Source organism: Sander lucioperca, chromosome 20, assembly GCF_008315115.2.
Source record: "Sander lucioperca isolate FBNREF2018 chromosome 20, SLUC_FBN_1.2, whole genome shotgun sequence".
Classification (NCBI taxonomy): Eukaryota; Metazoa; Chordata; class Actinopteri; order Perciformes; family Percidae; genus Sander; species Sander lucioperca.
The window spans coordinates 23484269-23505982 of record NC_050192.1 but is presented as its reverse complement, the minus strand read 5'-3'; the positions used below and the strand labels follow the sequence as shown (position 1 = coordinate 23505982).

The following is a 21714-nucleotide window of genomic DNA, read 5'->3' as shown; positions in this document are numbered from 1 at the left end:
AATGTCACGATTTGTCTTCATCTATCTTATTCAAATTAGTCATAACACGAAATGAACAGAAAATATTAGCGACACTTTTAAGATACACTTTTTGTCCGAAGTTTATGCATTAAGTCAAACCCTTTTTTCTGGGGCAATTTGCATAAGCAGAATAAATTCCCAGATCCCCAGCATGATATTACACAAAATGAACAGTATCAAGGTCAAAGGTTGGGATCATTGCATAAATACCCCTGTGTACAAATCCATTTGACCCCAGAATGAATGTCCTTTTAGAGAGCACAGTTAAGCTAAGAGATAAGTGAAGTGGTAAGGAGGGATTTTTCTTATTTTTAACCCCATACTACCTCTAATCCTCAATTTCTGCTCTTATACCCTCATTCAGGCGAAGTGATAGATGTGGACAACGGCATCGTGTGTGAGAATGTCCCAATTATTACGCCGAATGGGGATGTCGTAGTGTCTTGCCTGAACCTCAAGGTGAGACAGCTCTACTCTATTCTCCCTATGAGCTTCTGTATTCTGCAATATTCTTGCTTCTATCTCCTTTGCTGCGCTTGTTAGAATAGACTTTTAACACATGGAAAAGCACCAGAGTGGTCATTTAATCTCTATTCCAGCACCAAACTCCACTTAATATTATCTATAAATGTTTACTGATGCTCGTTTTAGATGCTTTCTGAACCCTACTCCACTATCAGACTCCCTGAAGGTTGTTTTGGTCTTCAGTATGTGGACATAATTAACATCTCTGAGGAATCCTCTGTGGTCTCATTAATAATCAGATACATCTTTTGGGGTGTTGCTCCCCTCAGGTTTTTGGCTACTGTAATTAGCTGGAGAGGATATTGTGGTGCTTAAAATTACAGATCAATACAGACAAAAGAGCAAAATGTCACTTTTCAAACATTTCAATTGTCATTAGGACTGAAACGGCCCTTTCTCTTTACTTATAACACACTGTGCACAGAGCCCCGTCTCTCCTGAGGGGCTGCCCCATGGATAGAAATAGAAATGTATTGTCTTCATTTTTATCCATGTTGCATTCACTGCATGTTCTGTTTATTTTCCTCCAAACTGGCTTTAAAGTTTATCTAAAACTGTTGCCAGACCAACATGTCTTTAAGCTCAAACCTGCAAGAAAGTTTTACCAGTTGTAGCATAAAACCGTGGTTCTTAACCTGGGGGTCGGGACCCCCAAGGGGGCCGCAAGATCATTTCTGGGGTTCGCCAGATGGTTGTGGAGAAAAAAACAAACAAGAAATAACATATTTTAGACAGTTTTTTACATTAATGTGTGAAGTTTGGCAGAGTAGTCAGACCTTCATTTGTAAATCAGGAGGTCCTGGAACACAGAAAGGGTGCTGTTCCGGCGGGCCAGGGGGAGCGGACAAGTCCCAAACGCATCAAAAATCCAGAGAGCCTGGAGCACATTGGACAAGGCTAGGTCATTAAAACAAAGCATTATTTGTTTACATGTATTAATCAGAGCATTCACAATAATCACTCAAAATCAGCAGGGGGAGGCGTGTAAAAACAGCTGTTTACACCCGGTTTGCAGCTCGTAGCTCACGCTATCAGACCTCAACCAATCTGGTTGTGAATGCTGATTTGAGGTCAATACACTTGCTGACATTGAGCTTGTAGATAACAGGAACATCTGTTGACACTGCACTCATGTCCACAATACTGTATATAAATACACAGTACATGTGCAGATACCCCTTCCTTTTTCTTACAGTGTAAATACTGTACTGTATATAAGTGAAACTGCTACAGTGTGTGACGGCTGGTGTTATGCTTTGAATTAGACAGGCAGCATAATGTAGAAATGTAGCTTCACTCAGAACAGAACAATTATCGCTTCATTTTGTTTACATTGTTTGCTTCTTTTTTTATTTTGGTAGCTCCTGTACTCTGGGAAACACAAAGCAATGTATGCTGGTCTGTTACCCTGTTAGCTGCAGCCAAACTAGAGGCATTTAGTGATACCTTCCAAGCAGTTTGATCTGACTTTAAGCTATAGCTCAGAAGGTTACATTTCCGAGACAGAGAACAGATAATTAAAATAATGGAAGATCATCTGGCCTCAGTTTAAATCTCTATTCCAGCGCCAAACTCCACTTTGAAGAAAAAAAGAAATAACATATTTTAGACTGACGTCAAGCTATAGCTCAGAAGGTTACATTTCCGAGACAGAGAACAGATAATTAAAATAATGGCCTCAATTTAAAAAAAATAAAAAGGTCTCCTGTCTGTGGGAGTATTGCTTTTAAACTAGCGCTCGCAGCTCACGCTATCAGACCTCAACCAATCTGGTTGTGAATGCTGATTTGAGGTCAATACACCTGCTGACATTGAGCTTGTAGATAACAGGAACATCTGTTGACACTGCACTCATGTCCACAAGACTGTATATAAATACACAGTTCCTGTGCAGATACCCCTTCCTTTTTCTTATAGTGTAAATACTGTATATAAGTGAAATTGCTACAGTGTGTGACGGCTGGTGTTATGCATTGAATTAGATATGTAGCATAAAAATGTAGCAATGTAGCTTCACTCAGAACAATTATCGCTTCATTTTGTTCACATTGTTTGCTTCTTTTTTATTTTGATAGCTCCTGTACTCAGGGTAACAGACCAGCATACATTGCTTTGTGTTTCCCAGTTAGCTGCAGCCAAACTAGAGGCATTTAGACAGATAACAGATAATTAAAATACTGTTTATTCTGTTAAAAACCAAGGATCTCTGAGGAGACAATTTGCCACTATTCCTGTGTTGACATTTCAGATCTCCAGTCTGCGATGTTAAGTAGTCATATGCTGTCTATCTAAAGGCGCTGACATACCAACCCGATTATCGGCCGTCGGACAGTCTGGCGAGGTCGGTGACTCGAGTCTGTTCGGTGTGTTCCGTGCTGTTGTCAGTCGGAGGAGCCGTCTGCGTTGATTTTGGCCGATTTTACTTGTTGAATCAGCCAGTGTGCAGTCGGACTCAATGACCAATCTGATTGGTGGAGTGCTATCCCTTGACTAGCGAATCGGTGCATGAGAAAACCAGAGCTGACAGCGCCAGTATCTTCCTATTACTAGCTGTCACTGCCCGATGTGAGTCGCGCATGCGTCACTTTGCGACAAGTAGCCTACAAGATGCTAACGGATTTTTGAGCTAACGCACAGTCTATGAGCTAACGTTAGCAATCAAACAATCATAGATAGCTAAAACGTTTTTGAAATGACTGCTGCTGCTGGCTACAAGTTAGCAATCAAACACAATAAAGGCTGTCACTTAATGGCGTTTTGAGCTAACGTTAGCAATCAAACAGTCATAGATAGCTAAAACATTTTTGAAATGACTGCTAGCTAAAAGTTAATCAAACACAACAAAGGCTGTCACTTGAATGGCATTTTGAGCTAACGTTAGCAACCAAACAGTCATAGATAGCTACGTTTTTGAAATGATTACCATCTTCTGTTATTGTATGTAAAGAGAAACGTTTATTATTTTATAGATTTCACAAATTTCAGTATGACACGTTATGCCGTAAACAGTTTAAATCTGAGCATGCGCGACTCACATCTGCACTCACATCGGGCAGTGACACTAGCAATCGTATTTTCTTCCGTTCAGCGAGCAATGACAACAACGATCCTGCTTGACTAGGCCTAACAAAAATAATTGTTTGGTTCCGGTTTCCGACCGACCCTGTCAATTTATGTGCGACCCACATTTATTTTATCAGCTTGGGGAAGAAATGATACGAATTAAATAAATACCCAAATAAAAAGTTTGAGGCGAACTATAATTACATTTTTGTACAGCACTCTTGCGATGCAAGATGCCTGTTGTCCTCCAGCAATGCTGGAAGAGGACCCGATGTCGCCGCAGCGGCACTTAACGTTGCCGTGTCCAGTTTTACGGCAGCTGCAGCAGCGTGAGGACGGCGCCTTCAAGCAGCCCTCACCAGCCAGCTACAGCGCTACTGCGTCACCGGGGAGCTTCAACACGTTAAACAGGGCAGATGAAACCACTCATGAACTATATGTTGTGTTTAATGTCGTTCAAGAGGATGGCAACGTAGCAAGCAAACACGATCAAATGAAAGGTAAACACCCTTTAGAGTGCTCCAAACTTACAGCAAGTCCCTGTGGCTCAATGGAGGTGGCTAACAGCAGTGAAGCTAATGACAACTTCACAACACAATTCACTTGGATACAAGCGTTGCATTATGGAAGATAGACGGAATTCTGAACAGCGATGCCCGCGCTGCGCACACACACACACACACACACACACACACACACACACACACACACACACACAGCAGAGCCGATGTGTGTGCGTTACTTCACGCAGCACGTGTAACTGATTGGACACGATACAGATTATACATTATTTACTGCCGCTGGTGCAGATGAACTAACGCTACACTTGTTACTTTAAGTAGCCTACAATAAACCCTCCATGATTCAAAAGTCAATAATTATCAGTAACCACCTAGGCATACACATGTAGAAACCGATATTTCAGTCTGCTCTGTCTGCGCTGTCCACTCTTGTCCACCGCGCTGTGCAAACGCAGCTCTGCTCTGCAAACGCAGCTCTGCTCTGCAAATAGCGATTTTTTACAAACAAGCTAAAATGAAAGATGTCAGTTTGTAGTCTAACTGTTTATCTTAGTTTGCAACGAATCTTGAATTTTGGACAAACTCTTGTAAACTTAGCTACTGTCTAAACGAACCATCCTCTCCGCTGGAGCGGTAAACGTGTGGATGTATAAGACCAAACAGATACATGTGGCTACTTAATATTCACGTGAATGACGCCTCACCATGTTTTCAATTTACTAAGCAACAACTGTACATGTAGTAACAGGTAGGCTATGTTATGAAAAAATAGAGTATCCATCGCTACTGTAAAGGGAAAAAAAAATCCTACCTATCCCTGGCTGCCACTGGGAAAAAAAAATAAAATAAATTCCCTATCGACCCATGACCTCAACTGACAACCAACCAGAACCAAACAATTTTTTTTTTTATGCCCTACTGTCAACACTCTCTGATGAAAACAATGACAGACGACAGCGTGCTCTGTGTTTACTCTGTCTAGAGAGATGTTCCGTCATTTCTGGTTTTCATTTTTTGAGCGACAATACAGATTAGCGCCACCGAGACGTATTACGTCTCGCGCACACGCAGAACGTACGCTCAAGTCAACGTCACTTCGGTGTGTTCCGAGGCACTTTTTTTGACCTCGGGGAGCCGACTGTCTTTTCTGCGGATGGTCGGCCGTCAGGTTGGCGTGTCAGAGCCTTAAAGCTACGTGCCCACTGATGCTTCCTAACTCTTCAGGGCTTTATATCCTAAAGGTCCCATATTATGCTAATTTTCGAGTTCATACTGGGTTTCTACTAGTACATGTTTACATGTTCAAAAAACACATTATTTTTCATTCCGTTCTAGCAATTGTCTCTTTAAGCCCCCCTCCCGAAAAAGCCCAGTCTGCTCTGATTGGTCAGTGTTTCCTGGTCCTCCGCATCTGCGCTCTCAGCGTCTCTGCACCATCATTGCAGCCAGGGAATGACTGTAGCAGCACTTTCTATCTAGTATAGTTGTGACATCACAACCATATGGAAGCCCTGATGGCTCGTTTACAGGCACAGTTTCTGAATACAGGCTGTGTGCATTTCTCTGTGGATCGAGCGTTTTAATACTCCCATCATTTGTTGTGTTTAAAAGAAATAAATAAATTGTTAATCACAAAAAAAGATACTCATTACTTATAAAGCCCCTAGACCTGCTGTGTAATACAAAAAGACACGAAAATCTCGCTTTTTACAATATGGGATCTTTAATGTTGTTCGTAATTATACAGAGGTTTGACTCATCTTAAGGGGCGATTTAATAAATTCTCTCTCCATTTCAGGTGGAAGAGGGCATGCACCTATTGATCACGGGGCCTAACGGCTGTGGGAAAAGCTCTCTGTTCAGGATCCTCAGCGGCTTGTGGCCTGTCTACGGCGGCCGCCTACACAAACCCTCTCCTCAACATATGTTCTACATCCCTCAGAGGTATACACACACAGGCACACACACACTTTCACACATTACTTATTCCAATATCCCACAGTGGTGAGTGGTACCGAAACCAGTGTAGGGTTTGATCATGGTACCGGTGAGCCCTACCAGTAATCTAATCCATTGTAAAGAGAAACCAGAGCTGAGGCTACAGTGAAATATTTACCACCTAGAAAAGGCTTGGAAAACTTCCAATTACAATAATTCCTTTGTTATACTTCTCTCTGTATTACAGTCATTTGGCAGTAAGTTTAGCATCATCAGTGTACTAAATCAGCCATGTGAATGACTAAAGGTAGCTAGAATTATCCAAAGCGTCACTACTGACCTTTTACGGATAAAAGTACCACATATTTCAGGCAACGGAAAATGAATTGGAACTCATTCTGATAATCATTTAGGGCCCTATTTTGCACCCAGCGCAGCGCAAAGCCCAGCACAAGTGTCTTTGCTAGTTTAAGACCGACACAGTTGTCAATTTCCCGTCCTTCCCCCCACGTCGTAGCAGATGCACCTGCGCCCATCTGTGCGCCCATGGGCGTGCTGGTCTCACAGGGAGGTGTGTTCAGGTGCATTCTTGGCGTATTGCTATCTTGAGACAGCGGAAAGTGATCACGCCATTGACCAACAAAAACCTGGTCTAAAGTCAATAACGCAGCATTTCAATGTTATTTTAACAGCGCATTAGTAAAATGCGCCTAGGCTTATGCACAGCGCGCCCACACTATGCTTGTTACACACTATGCTTGTTACACACACACAGGGAAGCGCAGCAGCACACAAACATGCAAAAGATTAAAAATACAAATATTACAATGTGAAATTGTATTATGATATGATCGCGGATTTATTTCACAGACGAGCAGATCAGTTTCTTCTCCTGGAAATCTCTCCTTCCTGCTCAGCAAATCCGCCTTCATAATAGCAATGCGCCAAGGTCCAAACGCGCCTGGCTTTTAAAGGGAATGGGAGATGACACTCTGATTGGTTTATTGCATGTTACGCCCAAAACACACCTATGAATTCATTAAGACACTAAGTACAACCCTTTTGAACCATGCGCCTGGCGCACGGAGCCTTTTTTCCGCCGTTAAACTAGCAAAAGTGGATGTGTAAACGCCCTAAACGCACCTGCGCCAGGCGCTTAACGCCGTGCGCTTAGATCGTTAAAATAGGGTCCTTTAATGTTTTTGAGTCACTTTTTAAGAAAAAATGCCATTTCGCTACTTCCTGCTTTTTCGAGTGCTTTTATTTGTCTAATACAATCGTATGCTTAATACCTTTGGGTCTTGGACTGTTAGCTGGACAAACTTAGCTATTTAAATAAGTCCCCTTGGGCTCTGGAAGATGTTAACTACGTGTATTTATTTAATGCAGGCAAATAATACACATAATACATACAGTAATATGATGACACGACAATATAACCTCAATCACAAAAATCACAAAAAAAATGTTCTAATATAACATCTATTGACGACACATAAGGATGACGGCGGCAATGCTCTCAACTCGTACCAGGTAAGATGATCCATTAATCCTCCAAAAAGCTAGAAGGAGTGTAGCCCTTCTAAACTAAACTGAACCTGTCTAAGACAAACCATCAAATGTAATCTTACCCAGGGCTGCTTTGAGCTGCTGACCCAGCTCTCCTCCCTCCTGCAGAGCGGTGAATATTTTATACATAGGATGAAACGGCCACCTGGCAGCTGTAAGACAATCCAACACACTGTCTACAATAGATGCAACAAAAGCGTAATGGGTATCTTTCTCTCTAATATCTTGTTCTTAAAGATGTGCCCTTTTGTACATAAACACCCACTTTGTCAGCTGTCTGGAGCACTTAATGAAATGAGAGGTTAACAAAGAAACACTGTGTGTGTGTGTGTGTGTGTGTGTGTGTGTGTGTGTATGTGTGTGTGTGTGTGTGTGTGTGTGTGTGTGTGTGTGTGTGTGTGTATGTGTGTGTATGTGTGTGTATGTGTGTGTATGTGTGTGTGTATGTGTCCAGGCCATACATGTCCATGGGTTCACTGCGGGACCAAGTGATCTACCCGGACTCGGTGGAGGACATGGCGGCCAGAGGCCTCAGTGACAAGGACATAGACACCATCTTGGACATAGTCAACCTCAATCATATTGTCACCAGAGAGGGAGGTAGGACACTAATGAAGACAACTTACTAAAACAGGGAGCTATGTGTCTGTTTCAATTAAAAATAGGAGATTAAAGACCATAGAAAAACACAAAAATAGCTCAGGAAACACTTTCTGACAACTTTCTAGACAAGGTAACCATCGAACAAACTAGACAAAATAGACTCAATAACTAGACAAACCTAGAGAAATGAACTGTCAGAGGGAAAAAAACAACCACCCTCTAGACAAAAGAGAGAACAAAAATAACCAACAGCTAGACAAAACAAATCTGTTTAAGGGTTCTACATTTTGACTTTTAAATCCTTTAAATTTGCTAAATGTTGCACTGCACATTGCAGCTGCAGAGCAATTTTGCACATGTTTAGAGATCAAACAGACAGATCTTATGCACATGGGTGTTATGGTGTGTTCCAGTTGAACTGGAAAGTGGGAATTTCCCAGTTCTGTCTTATTTGTGTCTCATTAAATCAGTCGTACACACAGCACTGTCCTACAGTGTTTGGACACGCAAAATACCGCGTACATTCTTACACGTTTCTTATTACTGGAACGCGGTGAACTCGGGTGTGACGTGATTCCCGGTTAAGAGCTCCGACTTCCTTCGTAAATGGAACGCAGCATTACTTGTATTGCCTAACCTTGAGCCTGTGGCTAATTGGCAGCCACTCTCTTCTCATTGCCAAACAAACAGGCCTATTGTTGTGAACCAACTACTGTACAAAGCTTTGAGCTGCAAAGAGGTTTAATGTAGGAACTGCTGCACTGTGAAAATGTTGAGAAAGGTCTTGCAAATGAACTTGCGTATATGCAGCGACGGATCATCAGACATTGATGCTGACACACATGCAAGTCATGTTAAGATTTTGAAAATGTCACACAGGAAGCTGTCATGACACATTTACACTGTGCACCTTGACTGGCTAAACCTTTCAGCAAACATCATATATATCCGTCTTTCGGCGCTGTTCCCCTCCTTTGTACTGACTTTGGGTTGCCTTTGGGTATGAAACGTGCTTTATAAATGAATCTGCCTTGCCTTGCCTTGCCTACTAATACCTACATAGAAACAGTCTGCAAAACCTGTCTGTTTACATTTTAATTATTCATGTCATGACTCCACATATTTTGATTAACTCTTTATGGAAAAGCCTAATGTATTCCAAAGCTTCCACTATCATAAAATGGGTATATGAACTTTCTTAGACTAGATTTCACTGAAAAGTTGTTGTGCTCCATCATGCTCTAAATACTGTTCCGGACACCTTCACCCTGATATGGATAAAAAAACATTTGCTCTCTGAGTTCAGAGAGTTTAGAGTTCTTCGTTGTCCCTCGAGGCAAAATTTGATTTGGAGTTGAAGGTACACAAAACAACAACACAATGAAGAATGCATAAAACATCTTAGCAGCACACAACCAACAGATTGATTAGGAACCATTTCATCACTTAAAAAGTGGACAGTGTCAAATGAAATCCCTTGAGATTGTCTGGAAAAGCGATTTCTAAAAGTGTCACTGAGAAGGCCCTAAGAAGGTGACCCTCAAAAGACAACTGAGTTGTGCAAGTTAACAGCTTTAATTGCACAAGGAACAAAAGGAAATGTGTACCTGTTTGTTTTGCTCTAGGGAGCCTATACTGTATCTCCGCCCAGAGGGAAGAGGAATGAATTCCTCCAAGAGTGTGTGGTCGGAGCTTGACAAGATTGACCGCGCCTTCTGCTAAACTTGTCTGACGAAGGCACGGCCAATCACAGTATCTATAATCCCACAATCTAGTATCTGTCTTTAGATAAGGTCTCGGTCGGAATGGTTTTAAAGGTCTTGTGATGTCTTCTTCTGCGTTCAGGCTGGGATGCTGAGCTGGACTGGAAGGACGTGCTGTCAGGAGGCGAGAAGCAGAGGATGGGCATGGCTCGTATGTTCTACCACAAGTAAGGAGAAACAGCATCCTGGTTGTCATGACACTGAGGCCAGTTTACCATCATACAGTACACGCCACATATGACAATGGCAATGTCGGTTGGTCAGTCCAGACTTAATCATCTCAACAACTATTTGATGCATTGTCATTCAATTTGATACAGACAGCCCCCAAAATGATTTGTAATCTGTCATTTTGTGATCCCCTAATTTGTCATCTAGCACCATCATCAGGTCGACATGTCACATTGACATTCCCATCCGCCTCAGCTTGTGTTTAGTGCTAATTAGCAAATGTTAGCATGCTAACACGATGGCACGACGATGGCACACATTGTACCTGCTAAACATAAGCATGTTAGCAATGTCATTGTGAGCATGTTGCCATGCTAGCATTAGCATTTTGCTCATAGCACCGCTGTGCTACAGGCTCAAAGAGCAGCTAGCGTTGCCATAGGCTTTCGGCTCGTGGCTGTGTTGTTTCCCAGTATTATTTACTGTTCGAGGCAGCACAGTTAGTGGTTGAACAGTAAAATCAACACAGACACAGACATTAAATAATATTCCTGCAGTCTGGTTTTGTTTGTGTCTGTTGATGGTCGTCATTTGAAGTTAGCCTTTTATCTAGGGTAACAGTTGGTAATTTTTTTTTTACTTTGCACATGCACATGATCTCATTAGTTAGCCTTTTGTCTAGGGTAACAGTTGGTAATTCTTTTTTTACTTTGCACATGCACATGATCTCATTAGTTAGCCTTTTATCTAGGGTAACAGTTGGTAATTTTTTTTTTACTTTGCACATGCACATGATCTCATTAGTTACTCACTGGTTGCACAGCCATTTTTAAAACCATGTCCCCTGTGTATGTCAGGCCTAAATATGCGCTGTTGGATGAGTGTACCAGCGCTGTGAGCATTGACGTGGAGGGAAAGATTTTCCAGGCAGCCAAGGATGCTGGCATCTCTCTGCTCTCCATCACACACAGACCGTCCCTGTGGTAAGACACATATCACAGAAGATGTTCCAGTCTATTCAATAAAAGAGAAATTCAAATAAATTGTCTCCAGAAATGTACCTCGGTTTACTCACGGTTCAACCCACCGTAGAGTTGTAAATTCACGGTACACTTCAAATCAAGAAAGCTGAAAATGCTGAAAGACCCAAGTCTGGGCCTCTCCCACTTTTAAATCCTTCCTCTCCGCCTCCAGGAAGTACCACACCCACCTGCTGCAGTTCGATGGCGAGGGAGGCTGGCGCTTCGAGCATCTGGACACGGCGACACGCCTCTCCCTCACCGAGGAGAAACAGCGGCTGGAGGGCCAGCTCGCCGGCATTCCCGAGATGCAGCATCGCCTCAATGAGCTCTGCAAGATCCTGGGAGACGACTCTGTACTCAAAACAGCCGAGGAGTGAGAGAGAGAGGGGGGAAAGAGGAGGGGGGGGGTAGAAGTGGGGGAGGAGGAGAAGAGTGTGGGAGACGAAGAGGCAATGAAAGAATGAGAAATCTGTAGGGGTTTGTTAGTTTTTTTTTCTTTTGCTCCGAAGCCTCTCCCGTTAAAGCAAGAGAGCTCTTTAATGCCAGCCAGTCTTTCAGTTCTCCTTTCTCCACTCCCTCTTCTTTTAATCTCTCCTTCGCCCCACTCCAACCCGAGAAGTGGAGGGGAGGAAAGTGAAGGGGATTCACAAGTATTACTCCTCCCCCTTCTTACGCAAATTGACTGCATTGTAGATTTTAAATGTTTGGTTTTTAGCGTACATCATTCTCAAAATCAATTTGCCACAGGCCAAAGTGGCAAAATGGATCGAATCCAAATTAACCAAGATAATTTATATGTGTTTTATAGCACTTTACTCTGCTTTTAGGGGGCTGTTTCTGTTTGTTGTGGTAGCTCACAGTGAAACAAGGCGATAGCTGCATTTTAGCTGGAAAACTTTTAATATAGAACCACTTAAAAACATGTCCAAAGCAGTATTCCACGCCCAGTATACTGGGTTGTGCAGGATCCACATTTGTCATACTTTAGCAGCAGTAGATTTTAGCTTTTACTTGACTTAATGGGACCTCTTAGTTGCCAGAGGTCAAAAGAGACTATTTTTCAAGATGTCACAATATGCCTTTGTTTGATTTTGTGTATCTAGCCGCAGTACAATCCCTTTCCTTATACCTCATCTTAGCCCTAGTTAGGACTCCTCCACTGATATAGGCTCAGTTGCAGACAGCAAAGAAAAAAAGAGCCCATCTGGGGCTATTATTAGATGATTAGTGATGCAGGTCTGACTCCAGAACTAAAGGTTTCTGGTTCATTGAACAAATACAATGAGCTAAAGAGGCCCTCTGCAAAAGAAGAGAAAGCAGAAAGCAAGCTGACCCTGGTAGTCTGGTCTATGAAAAGTCTCATACTGTAAATGGATGGACAGGTAGACATTCAGACTAATTGTCAGATACACATACACACACTGGCCACCTGTTGAAGCTCTTCAACAGGTTCGGTTATCTGTGTTGACACAAAACACACACTGTGTGCCAGATGCCTGCTGGGAATCTGCTTTGTCAGCAGTGCCCTGTGGCTCCTTCTGAGCCTGTTTAGATGCAAATAATCGCATGATGGCACTGGACAATGGGCTACAATACATTATTCTAATTTACTTAAGGAACACCTCATATAAATTTGATGATGATGTAAGAAATACTTTGCTCAAGGTCTTTATTTCTCACCTTTCTAAAGTGGATTATCTTTTAATATCAATAGTGTGTTTTACATGCATGCACTTCTATATTTAAGATAACGCTCCATGTTATTTGTTCAAATATATGAGGCCTTATTGGGTTATTACATAATAGGGCTAATATACAGTAGTAAAACGGTTTTAGGTCAGGCTTGTTTATGGATCACAGATGCTGGAGCTGGTTGGGATTTAATTTTTGGCTCAAGGGCACTTCAGCACGTTGGTTGCCTCTTGACTATTGGCTGGCATACATCTTGGCTACATACAGGATCAAAATGAGTTATTTTTTTTCCTCCATTTAGCCTCCATGTATGTTACCAGCAACTTGTCTGAAGTTGTGATACTGTGAACTTATTGATTTGTTACATTAACATCATATAGTTCTTATGTAAAAAAAAAAAAAAAGTCCTGAACGTGTTCTCATGTGGTGGTTCTAAACTGTGGTTGTGGCTGCTTTTACAGTTTGTTCCATTTGTGGTTCAGACCTGTGTGTGTGTGTGTGTGTGTGTGTGTGTGTGTGTGTGTGTGTGTGTGTGTGTGTGTGCGCTGCATAAAGAGTCTGAGGGAAAGTAAATTGGCCAGTTTTGCCTCCCAGATTGTACTGAGTGAAATAGAAGAGGGAATCATAGATGTTTGTGCCATTCATTTTCGGTTTCATGCATTAAATTGGGCCTAAAGCTTAACAATAAATACAAATTATCACTGCATTTAAGGAGGAAAAACAAGCACCCAGAAACATTTGCATTTCTTTTTTGTGCTGTGTGACACACACACTTTTCCCTCATTCCCTGGACTTCTGTATGTTATTCTCACACTGTGCTGCACACACAGGACTCGATCCATGTCACTTTGAAGCTTGAGGGGCTGTTACAGTGTAATATCAAGTCATCTCACTGTTTAGAACACCACTATTGTGTTATTATGCCTCTGTTTGGTTAACACACCGCTACGTCTGTGTTGCAGAGAATGGACAATCAGTCACATCATCAGCAGAACACAAACAAGTGCACTGCTGTATTTCAAAGTACACATTGGCTTCTTATTGTCTGCAAAGAAATAAGTAAATGAGTACTGGTTTTAGGTATATAGCTAAATCTGCGTCATCTAATTTGTTATGGAACTCATAATGTCAATTGTAATGTATATTAGCAACTCCTTCAGGCCTTTTATTAGTTGTTAGACTGAGCTGCGGCTGCATCCAGAAAGTGCAACATCTTTGCTCCATTGAGACTTTAAACATTTGCAACCTCCCCTTTTGGCTTTTAGTGTTCGGTTCAAGAAAAGACTTAAGACCATTTGGATGCAGCCCTGCTCTGCTCAGGATGATGGCTGCTAGGTTACACAAGGACAAATGTAGATTCCCCTCCCTAAAATGTGACTGAAAAAAAAAAAAAACTAATTTAAAATATCAATGTTAATACATCCCTTTATTATCTCAAGGGATAATAACTGGAATGCTCTCTGATGGTCTTGTAATATAATAATCTGGACTGCAAAAAAATGATCATGCTTTCCTTCGGTACGCAAGAGAGCATCAAAGACAGTACTGTAGGGCTTGAAAATGGCTTGCAGGCCTTTTCAACAGCATTCGGCACTGAAGTGTCTGACCTGAAATAAGTTATCTTTGTGTGCCGTTGGTCAGACTCTGTTGACAAGAGGCCAGACAAGCCTCTGAATGACACAGAGTCTGCCAAGTGACAGTGGAACATGATGTCAGCTCTAGAGTAGGGAGTGCCTGACATTCATAGGCATGACTGTAGCTTCAATAGTTAAAAAGTCAGACATACTACTATTTTTATCCCAAATATGGATAGTAAATGTTGAGGTGCCATTTTCCTAGTATGCTTCATGCTTCGGTATAGGTCTTTATTTTTCTGTCAAAATTGTGTGTTTTTATGAATTTTCTTCTGCTTTGAGTTACATAAAAGGGTGCTTATCATGCTACATATTCTTTCTAATGATTATATAGCTAAGAGTGGGCTGATTTGTCATCTAATCACACCAAAAAAAAACTGAGTCTAACTTAGTTTTTAGAAGCACATAATAATAATTATCCATTGATTACGTGGTTAAGGACTACTACATATGAAATTACCTCAAAGATTACCTGTATTGTTATTTATTAATATCTCTAAAGGGGCTATAACCAATATTCCTTTATTAGCAATGGATCACATACATGCAGGCCTATGTGAAGGGGGTCGCTTGTAGTGATGGACACACAATTATTACTCAACCCTGCAGTTCCCCTCAGCTCGAGCTTTGTCGCAACGTTTAAGTCGTTGTTTAGGTTTTCAGGTCCTTTTGTTTTACTCTCACCACTCTCATGAGGTTGTTTTTGGCCATAGTAGGCAGTTGTTGCCTGCCCAGCACTGCAAACAGACAAAGTTAGCAACTAGCTAGCTAGCTAGTGAATATTGGGCAACTGTAACATTTAGCTAGCAGCTAAATCGCCAGATATTTGCCTCAGGAGTTGGTGGTAGCTGCAAACAGCGATAAAAGGAGAGAAAATATTCAATTTACACGACTCCAAAATGAATGATAATGTTGCAACAGATGTGTAAACAGGCCACTGTTTGCTAACAAGTTTGCAATATCAACTCAAAAGTATATATTAGTATTATGTTTATGCTAGCTTGTTAGTGTTAAGCTTGTTTCTGCTGCTCTCAAGTGGCCAAAAGTCGTTATTGCAGGTAGAATATCCCAATAATATTCTGCTGTGACTGCATGAAGCCTAGCGTCTTTTTTCATGACTGAAGTTGGTTCTGGGCTAATTAACGGGTGAAAAAAAATCGACATTATCTTTTAAAATGGCACCTCATCATTTCTTACCCCTTTAAGAAACCAGTTAAGATAGCTTACTTACCAGTGAAGTTAGGCCTTTAGTGGCCTACTACGCTGTGTGACCCTGCTATATACTGTAATGACATCCTTACTAACAAAACTTTGATACTTAAAGTTTTACATTCTATCTTCCCTTTTGTAAGTAAGAGATTGAATGTATCCATTATGTATATTAAAGCATCTCTTAAGGTTTACGAAGACAATGAATACATGCAGGCAGGTCATACAAGTTTTCCTTATGGTTTGATAATTGATCATTTTATAATTGTGTTGATAGTGCATGTAACATTACTTTATTAGAGCCACATGGTGTTTAAATTGAGATTTACTGTGCATGTGGTGTGCGAACTGTTAACATGGAAAAAGGAAAACGTTGGTGTAGGACAGAATGACACGGGAAAGATAGGTGAATGACCACAAGTACAGTAGTTCTCAAAAGCAGGGATTACTACACTTTGTAGTTTCTACATAACTACAGTTTGCAATCAAAACTCCCATAACTATTTTATATTTGTAACTCCTGAAACCCAGACTTCCTTTATTGGGATCTCATTGTGCATGTGTAGGAATCTGTATTCTTTAACCTTAGAACCAAGAGAGGTACATCGGCATAAAGGTCATCTGTTAAAAATATTCATGTGCTAAGGTCACTTTAGGTTGAAAGATGAAGATGTATTTTCTTGTAATTAAAAAAATACAGTGCAACCTCAAAAAAACGGGCTTTGTTTGTTTGTTCACCATCTCTTTCCAGAACACAATTTGCACCATTTCAAGTTTCAATACCTTAAAATAAATGTTGAAATGCTTAGATTAGCTACAGGTTTTTGTCACATCTGTATTTTCTAACGTTGAGAAGTTAATGTCAAGTTATTTATAGCCCAAGTAGGTGGTTCATGTGCTCTTACCAACTCATTATTATTTGACAGATTACTGATAGAAGCATTGTAGAGTGGAAGCATACATAAAAAGTAAACCTGTCTCAGCAAGCTAAAGGACCACTCTGTGGAATATTTAGATTTACACTACAGTATACTCAAAACAGTCAGTACACTTACTAAGAAACACTTGATTTTGAAGTGTTCTTTCAATGTACCCTATAGTCCCACAATGCATTGTGCAAGGAGAAGGAGGAGCTGCTCACAGCTGGAAAAAAAAAGTAATTGTGAATAAAGGTGTAACAGATCCATACAGTAACAGCTTAAAAATCAACTATTAAATCGATTAAACGACTGTCTTGTGTCAACAGTACACTATGACGAGTAGTATACTGTATACATTTTTATCATGGGATTAGGACACAACAAGTGAGTTAGTGAAGCCATCTGCTGGTGAAAAATGCACATCACTTCAATGACTCCTACAGTGCAATGATATGAGTTGACCACAAGATGGCAGCACAGCCAAGTAGCCCCGTTCATTTATTGCAAATCCGGATTTGCATACACCTTTAGTGTCGTCTTATAACTTGTATTGGAAATATCAAAAGTACATTCAAGTTACACTCAAACAGAATGCAATAGGGTTCGTTGTAATAGATTTTAATGATTGCTTGTTTATGATTTTTAAAATATTTTTTAGGGCTCCACATTATAATCTATGGTCATAGACCTGACAGAATTCTTACCTGAACATGCATGTTGTCCATCAAACACCTGATGTAAAAATAGGCTGGTGTAGTCTGTCTGAACATTTTTAAACAACTTTATTGAACAATCTGCATCTACATAGCAGCTCATTCATATCGTTGTAACGTAAAGCAGGGACGGAATAAAAAATAGACTAAATTAAATAAATATAATAAAAACAAAAACAACTAGATAACCAAAGAACTGACAAATCATAAATGGTGATTCACATTGTCTTCCCGAAGAATGGTTTCATATATTGTGAAGAGATGCATGAAAGAAATCATATGAAAACATTATTTGTTGATTTATGATACATGGTTGTACACATTCCTCAAGTTATATTGTTATTAATGTTAATATTATTATTATTATTATTGAGCATGTTATTCTCTTGAGTTGTGGGTCAGGTTGGGGTCGTCCCCTATCTGGATTGGTAGAGCTCAGGAGGAGGGGGAGGAGTTTGGTGACGTCCTTCGTCTCGAGAGTCACACGCCAAGTGGATCCCAGCTCGTCCGCACACACGCCACTCTCTGCCCGGGAAGGCGACTGAGAGACGATGCCTCTGGACAGGTGACCACCGCCGGATCCCGAAGCACATTTCCGCTGCTCCATCTCATAAAACATGGCGAGGAGGAGGTGGTGAGTGCGGCGGCGGCGGGACCTCAAGATAGAAGCGCTTTTCTGGGAAGGAGGGAATCCCACGGCGCTCTCTTGTCTCGCTAAGAGGATAAAGAAAAAGGGAAATCAAGCTATTTATAAGCGGGACTCTTTGGACTATCCACCGGCGACACAATGAGCGGCGGGCCGGATGAGAGCTCGGTGCGCGTAGCCCTGAGGTAAGGATGCAGCAGACCCTCCTCTCTCCATAGATGCTCACACCTGCTACAACCATGCACATGTTATTCCTGCTTTTATTTGTGCTTCACTGTGTATTATTGACCATATATTCAGCTCAGACACCCCAGCCTACCTGTGCCTCTCTATTACATCCATTATTCTTCTTCAATCCTCCAAAGCAATACCCCTTATTCCCTAAATATGGTTTTTATTTTGAGGCTACATGTTCTCTTATCCATACCCATGCCAGGAGCTGCACTTTATTAATGCTCAATGCATGATTGACACAGCACATACAGACCAGTAGCCCATGATTACATCATGAGCTTCTTTTGTTAATACCTGCACTGCATGCACATGCTTTGTAGTGGATTTATGAATGAAGATCTCAGCTGAGGGATTAGGCCAAGGAGAAGCCTGTCACTCTCCCCTGACATTGTGTGACTGTAGTCAGAACAACACACAGATACAGTAGACACATACAGGTTATTACTGCTTGTGATCCCATTTGTTTTCAGGCATTTTACATTTTTAATGTGTAGTGCATCATGGGCAGTTTGCAATTGCTCCATTGTACTGATCTGACCCTTGCCTCCTTGGCCAATCCACACTGCTACTTACACGGCAGACAAACTGAGATAGCCACCGTCTGGTCACCGCTTATATCAGCATTTCTCAGAAGTGTTTGTGTGTGTTGAACAGTAAGACTTAAGAAATCAATAGAGTGACATGATAGGGGGGGGCAGGCACTTTTCTGTGTGTGTGTGTGTGTGTGTGTGTGTGTGTGTGTTGGAAAGACAATCAGAGACGTCATGTGAACTGGATCAGTGGAAGATAGAGGACAAAAGCATGTACCTCTCATGTTTCTCTTCCCTCTCTCTGTCTCGCTTGTCATTGTGCATTCAGACTTTGACCCAGGACTCTGTTTGCTGTGCCAACTCAGTTTAAAAGTCTCTCTCTGTCATAGATAATACACTATGTAATCTGTCAGTATATCCTATCATGCACTCTGGTTCTCAGTGCCGTGAAGTCTCATCAATAACATTGAATTTGTCTGGCCTCCTTAATAGTTCAATATGGGCATAGGTTGCTGTCTTTGTTTGCTGTAGACAAGTTTCAAATAAGTTTTAAGCTTTGCAACACACACACACACACTCAAAACATATAAACATACACACATACACCCAAGGCTAAATAAAGGTATGTGTGCTTGTCTCTTTGAGTGGAAACTACCTGCTATTGTATGTTCTTAGAAAGCTCAGGCTTCATTCATTATTTGTAGAGCTCTGTTGTCTTGTTTGCTTGTTAGGTTTCCACCTTTAGTCCTATTGGTCAGCTATTCATTGGTTTATCCTTTCATATAGGCTATTTTTCTTTATTTCTTTCCTTCACTTATTCATTTGATGTGAACTTTTGAATTTATCAGTAATTACGTATGAACTAACCTACTCTCAGCAGACTTGTTATGGGTACACATAACAGACTATGTTATAGACAGACTATGCCCCTTTGTCATTAAATGATTGTGTGACAGTTGCATGACTTGAAGAAATGTTTGATCTGAAAATAACAGTTAAGATTAGGCCGGTAATATGATTTGGAAGAAGGGTAGAGTTGGGTTTGATCATTTTGATTCTACAAAACTATGAGTAGGCCTAGGCCTAATACTTGCTCCTCTGTGGAAAAGATCTTGAGACCCGTTTGTTGTAGGTAGAGTCAGCAGTTCAGAGCCTCTTCTGAGGTCAGCTGTGGCACCTGAAAGTTCTTTGTAAATAATCTCTTATTTTACACATACACAAGGTGATCCACTTCCTGTCACTGTGACTCAGCTGACCTTACCTGCAAGCTCACAGAGCTTATTATTACTGTATGCTGTGTGCTTTATTTGCATTAAAGAGTATAGTTATATAGTATAGTTAATGAGTATAGACCTTTTTCACAGCAGACATTTTGACCTAAACTATAAGCCCAGGGGAAGCTAATACCATTAACAATGGCATTTCCATTTAAGTGTCCTAGGAGGCCACACCAGTGAGCTAGCATGTACAATACCAGAACCCTAGAACTGGCAAAACTTTGACATGTCAAATATCTGCTGTGAAAAAGGCCTGTAAAGGGAAAAAAAACAAACATTGAAACACACTTAAACCATTGATACATTCAAACTGGTTGATAAGTAACATTAACAAGTCTATTAGAACATTTAACTTAAAGCTGCACTTATCAATATTTTTATATGAACAATGAATCAAATGACTATGTGCAATGTGAAAGGTGTCGCCCAGAGACCCATAGTGAAAAAACTCTGCAGAATATTACCTCATTGTTTTGGTTCAGTCTCACCGTTCATTTGGGTCATTTCCAGCAGCAGCTGGCAGCTGTTTTCAAAGAAAAAATTCTGATAAAACCACGCTAAGCTAGCTGCTCAGCACCAAACAACAGATGGTTAGCGATTAGCTGGTAAACATAGTGGAGCATTTAACTGCTAAAGAGCCAGATATTTCCCTCAGGAGTTGGTGGAGACCAAAAACGGAGCTAAAAGGACAGTAAATATTGGACTTAAATTCACCAGGGGGCCAGAAACTCAACAACAAACGAATGCTAATGTTGCTTCTTTGTCTGCTCGATTTGTAGCAGGTAATTATTTGCTAACAAGTTAGCCATAATAACTTTATTAGGTGATAATATGTCAATGTTGTGTGTTTTTACAGCTCGGTCAAAAATCAATGAATGCAGATTGAACTAAATTTAACTTTTAATTCATATACTCATATGTACCTGAACTATGATTATGTGCACATACTGTACTGTATGTGTGCTGACCTGAGGTAAGGCTGTAATCTGCACATATGTGTTATATGATGAATTGAGACTCAGCAGCAATAATGTTTCCTGCTGAGTCAGCAATTAGATACTTTCAAGGAGACCCATGCCTTGCATCTACAATGAAAAGAGTAGAAAATTCCCTATTAAACAACCTATGAATTCACTGTGACAGCAAAGGTGAAAGAAATACAAACTGTAACAGCATAGTGTTCTAAAGTTGTCATAGTGAACACCTCCTTAACAGTGACATGGCAGTGGACACACCCTCCCACACTAGCAACTGTGAATATTTTTGTTGTGTTTTTATAAAATACATCATATCAGTATCTTAAACTGGAAGTTTAAATGATTTCACTCAATAATCCCTGGAAGTTGCACCTTTTCATCTGCTATTAAATCAGTGTCTTCATCTCTTTGAACATCAAACCGCAGCTCCATGTTGGTGTTTTCAGCTCGATTAATCGCTGTGGCAACATTCTAATTATTTAGAGTTTGCTTTGACTGTCAGCCTCTCCCCACTCTGTAATTGTTTAGTTAGCTCTTTGTGTGTGTTTGCAGTAATCGGCTAGCAGGTTGCCAGCCAATACCTGTCTGAGCCTGCGAGGCTAATGCTGTCTGTTAGCAAGTTCCTAATCCCCTATCCCAACATGTACAGAGTGATGAAATGCTTCTTTATCACCCTAACTCTCTTT

General features: G+C 40.9%; 2 protein-coding genes and 1 long non-coding RNA gene across 3 annotated transcripts in view; 2 read left to right on the top strand and 1 right to left on the bottom strand.

The window, feature by feature from the left end:
- The window catches only part of LOC116054704 (ATP-binding cassette sub-family D member 2-like), a 24036-nt gene extending 10744 nt beyond the window's left edge, over nt 1-13292 (top strand). The window contains exons 5-10 of the mRNA XM_031306384.2: nt 386-480; nt 5929-6074; nt 8092-8237; nt 10086-10170; nt 11032-11157; nt 11369-13292. Coding sequence (XP_031162244.1) covers nt 386-480; nt 5929-6074; nt 8092-8237; nt 10086-10170; nt 11032-11157; nt 11369-11573 — 803 coding nt within the window. The 3' untranslated portion in view covers nt 11574-13292. The remainder of the gene's footprint in view (nt 1-385; nt 481-5928; nt 6075-8091; nt 8238-10085; nt 10171-11031; nt 11158-11368) is intronic.
- LOC118493999 lies at nt 1287-21714 on the bottom strand. The gene is made up of 4 exons (XR_004896060.1): nt 21702-21714; nt 18783-18788; nt 5246-5255; nt 1287-1561 (listed from the first exon to the last, which is right to left on the bottom strand). It is a non-coding gene; the product is annotated as an uncharacterized LOC118493999 (long non-coding RNA).
- The window catches only part of LOC116054592 (kinesin-like protein KIF21A), a 38744-nt gene continuing 34877 nt past the window's right edge, over nt 17848-21714 (top strand). The window contains exon 1 of the mRNA XM_031306214.2: nt 17848-18195. Within this exon, the coding sequence (XP_031162074.1) occupies nt 18152-18195 (44 nt within the window). The 5' untranslated portion in view covers nt 17848-18151. The remainder of the gene's footprint in view (nt 18196-21714) is intronic.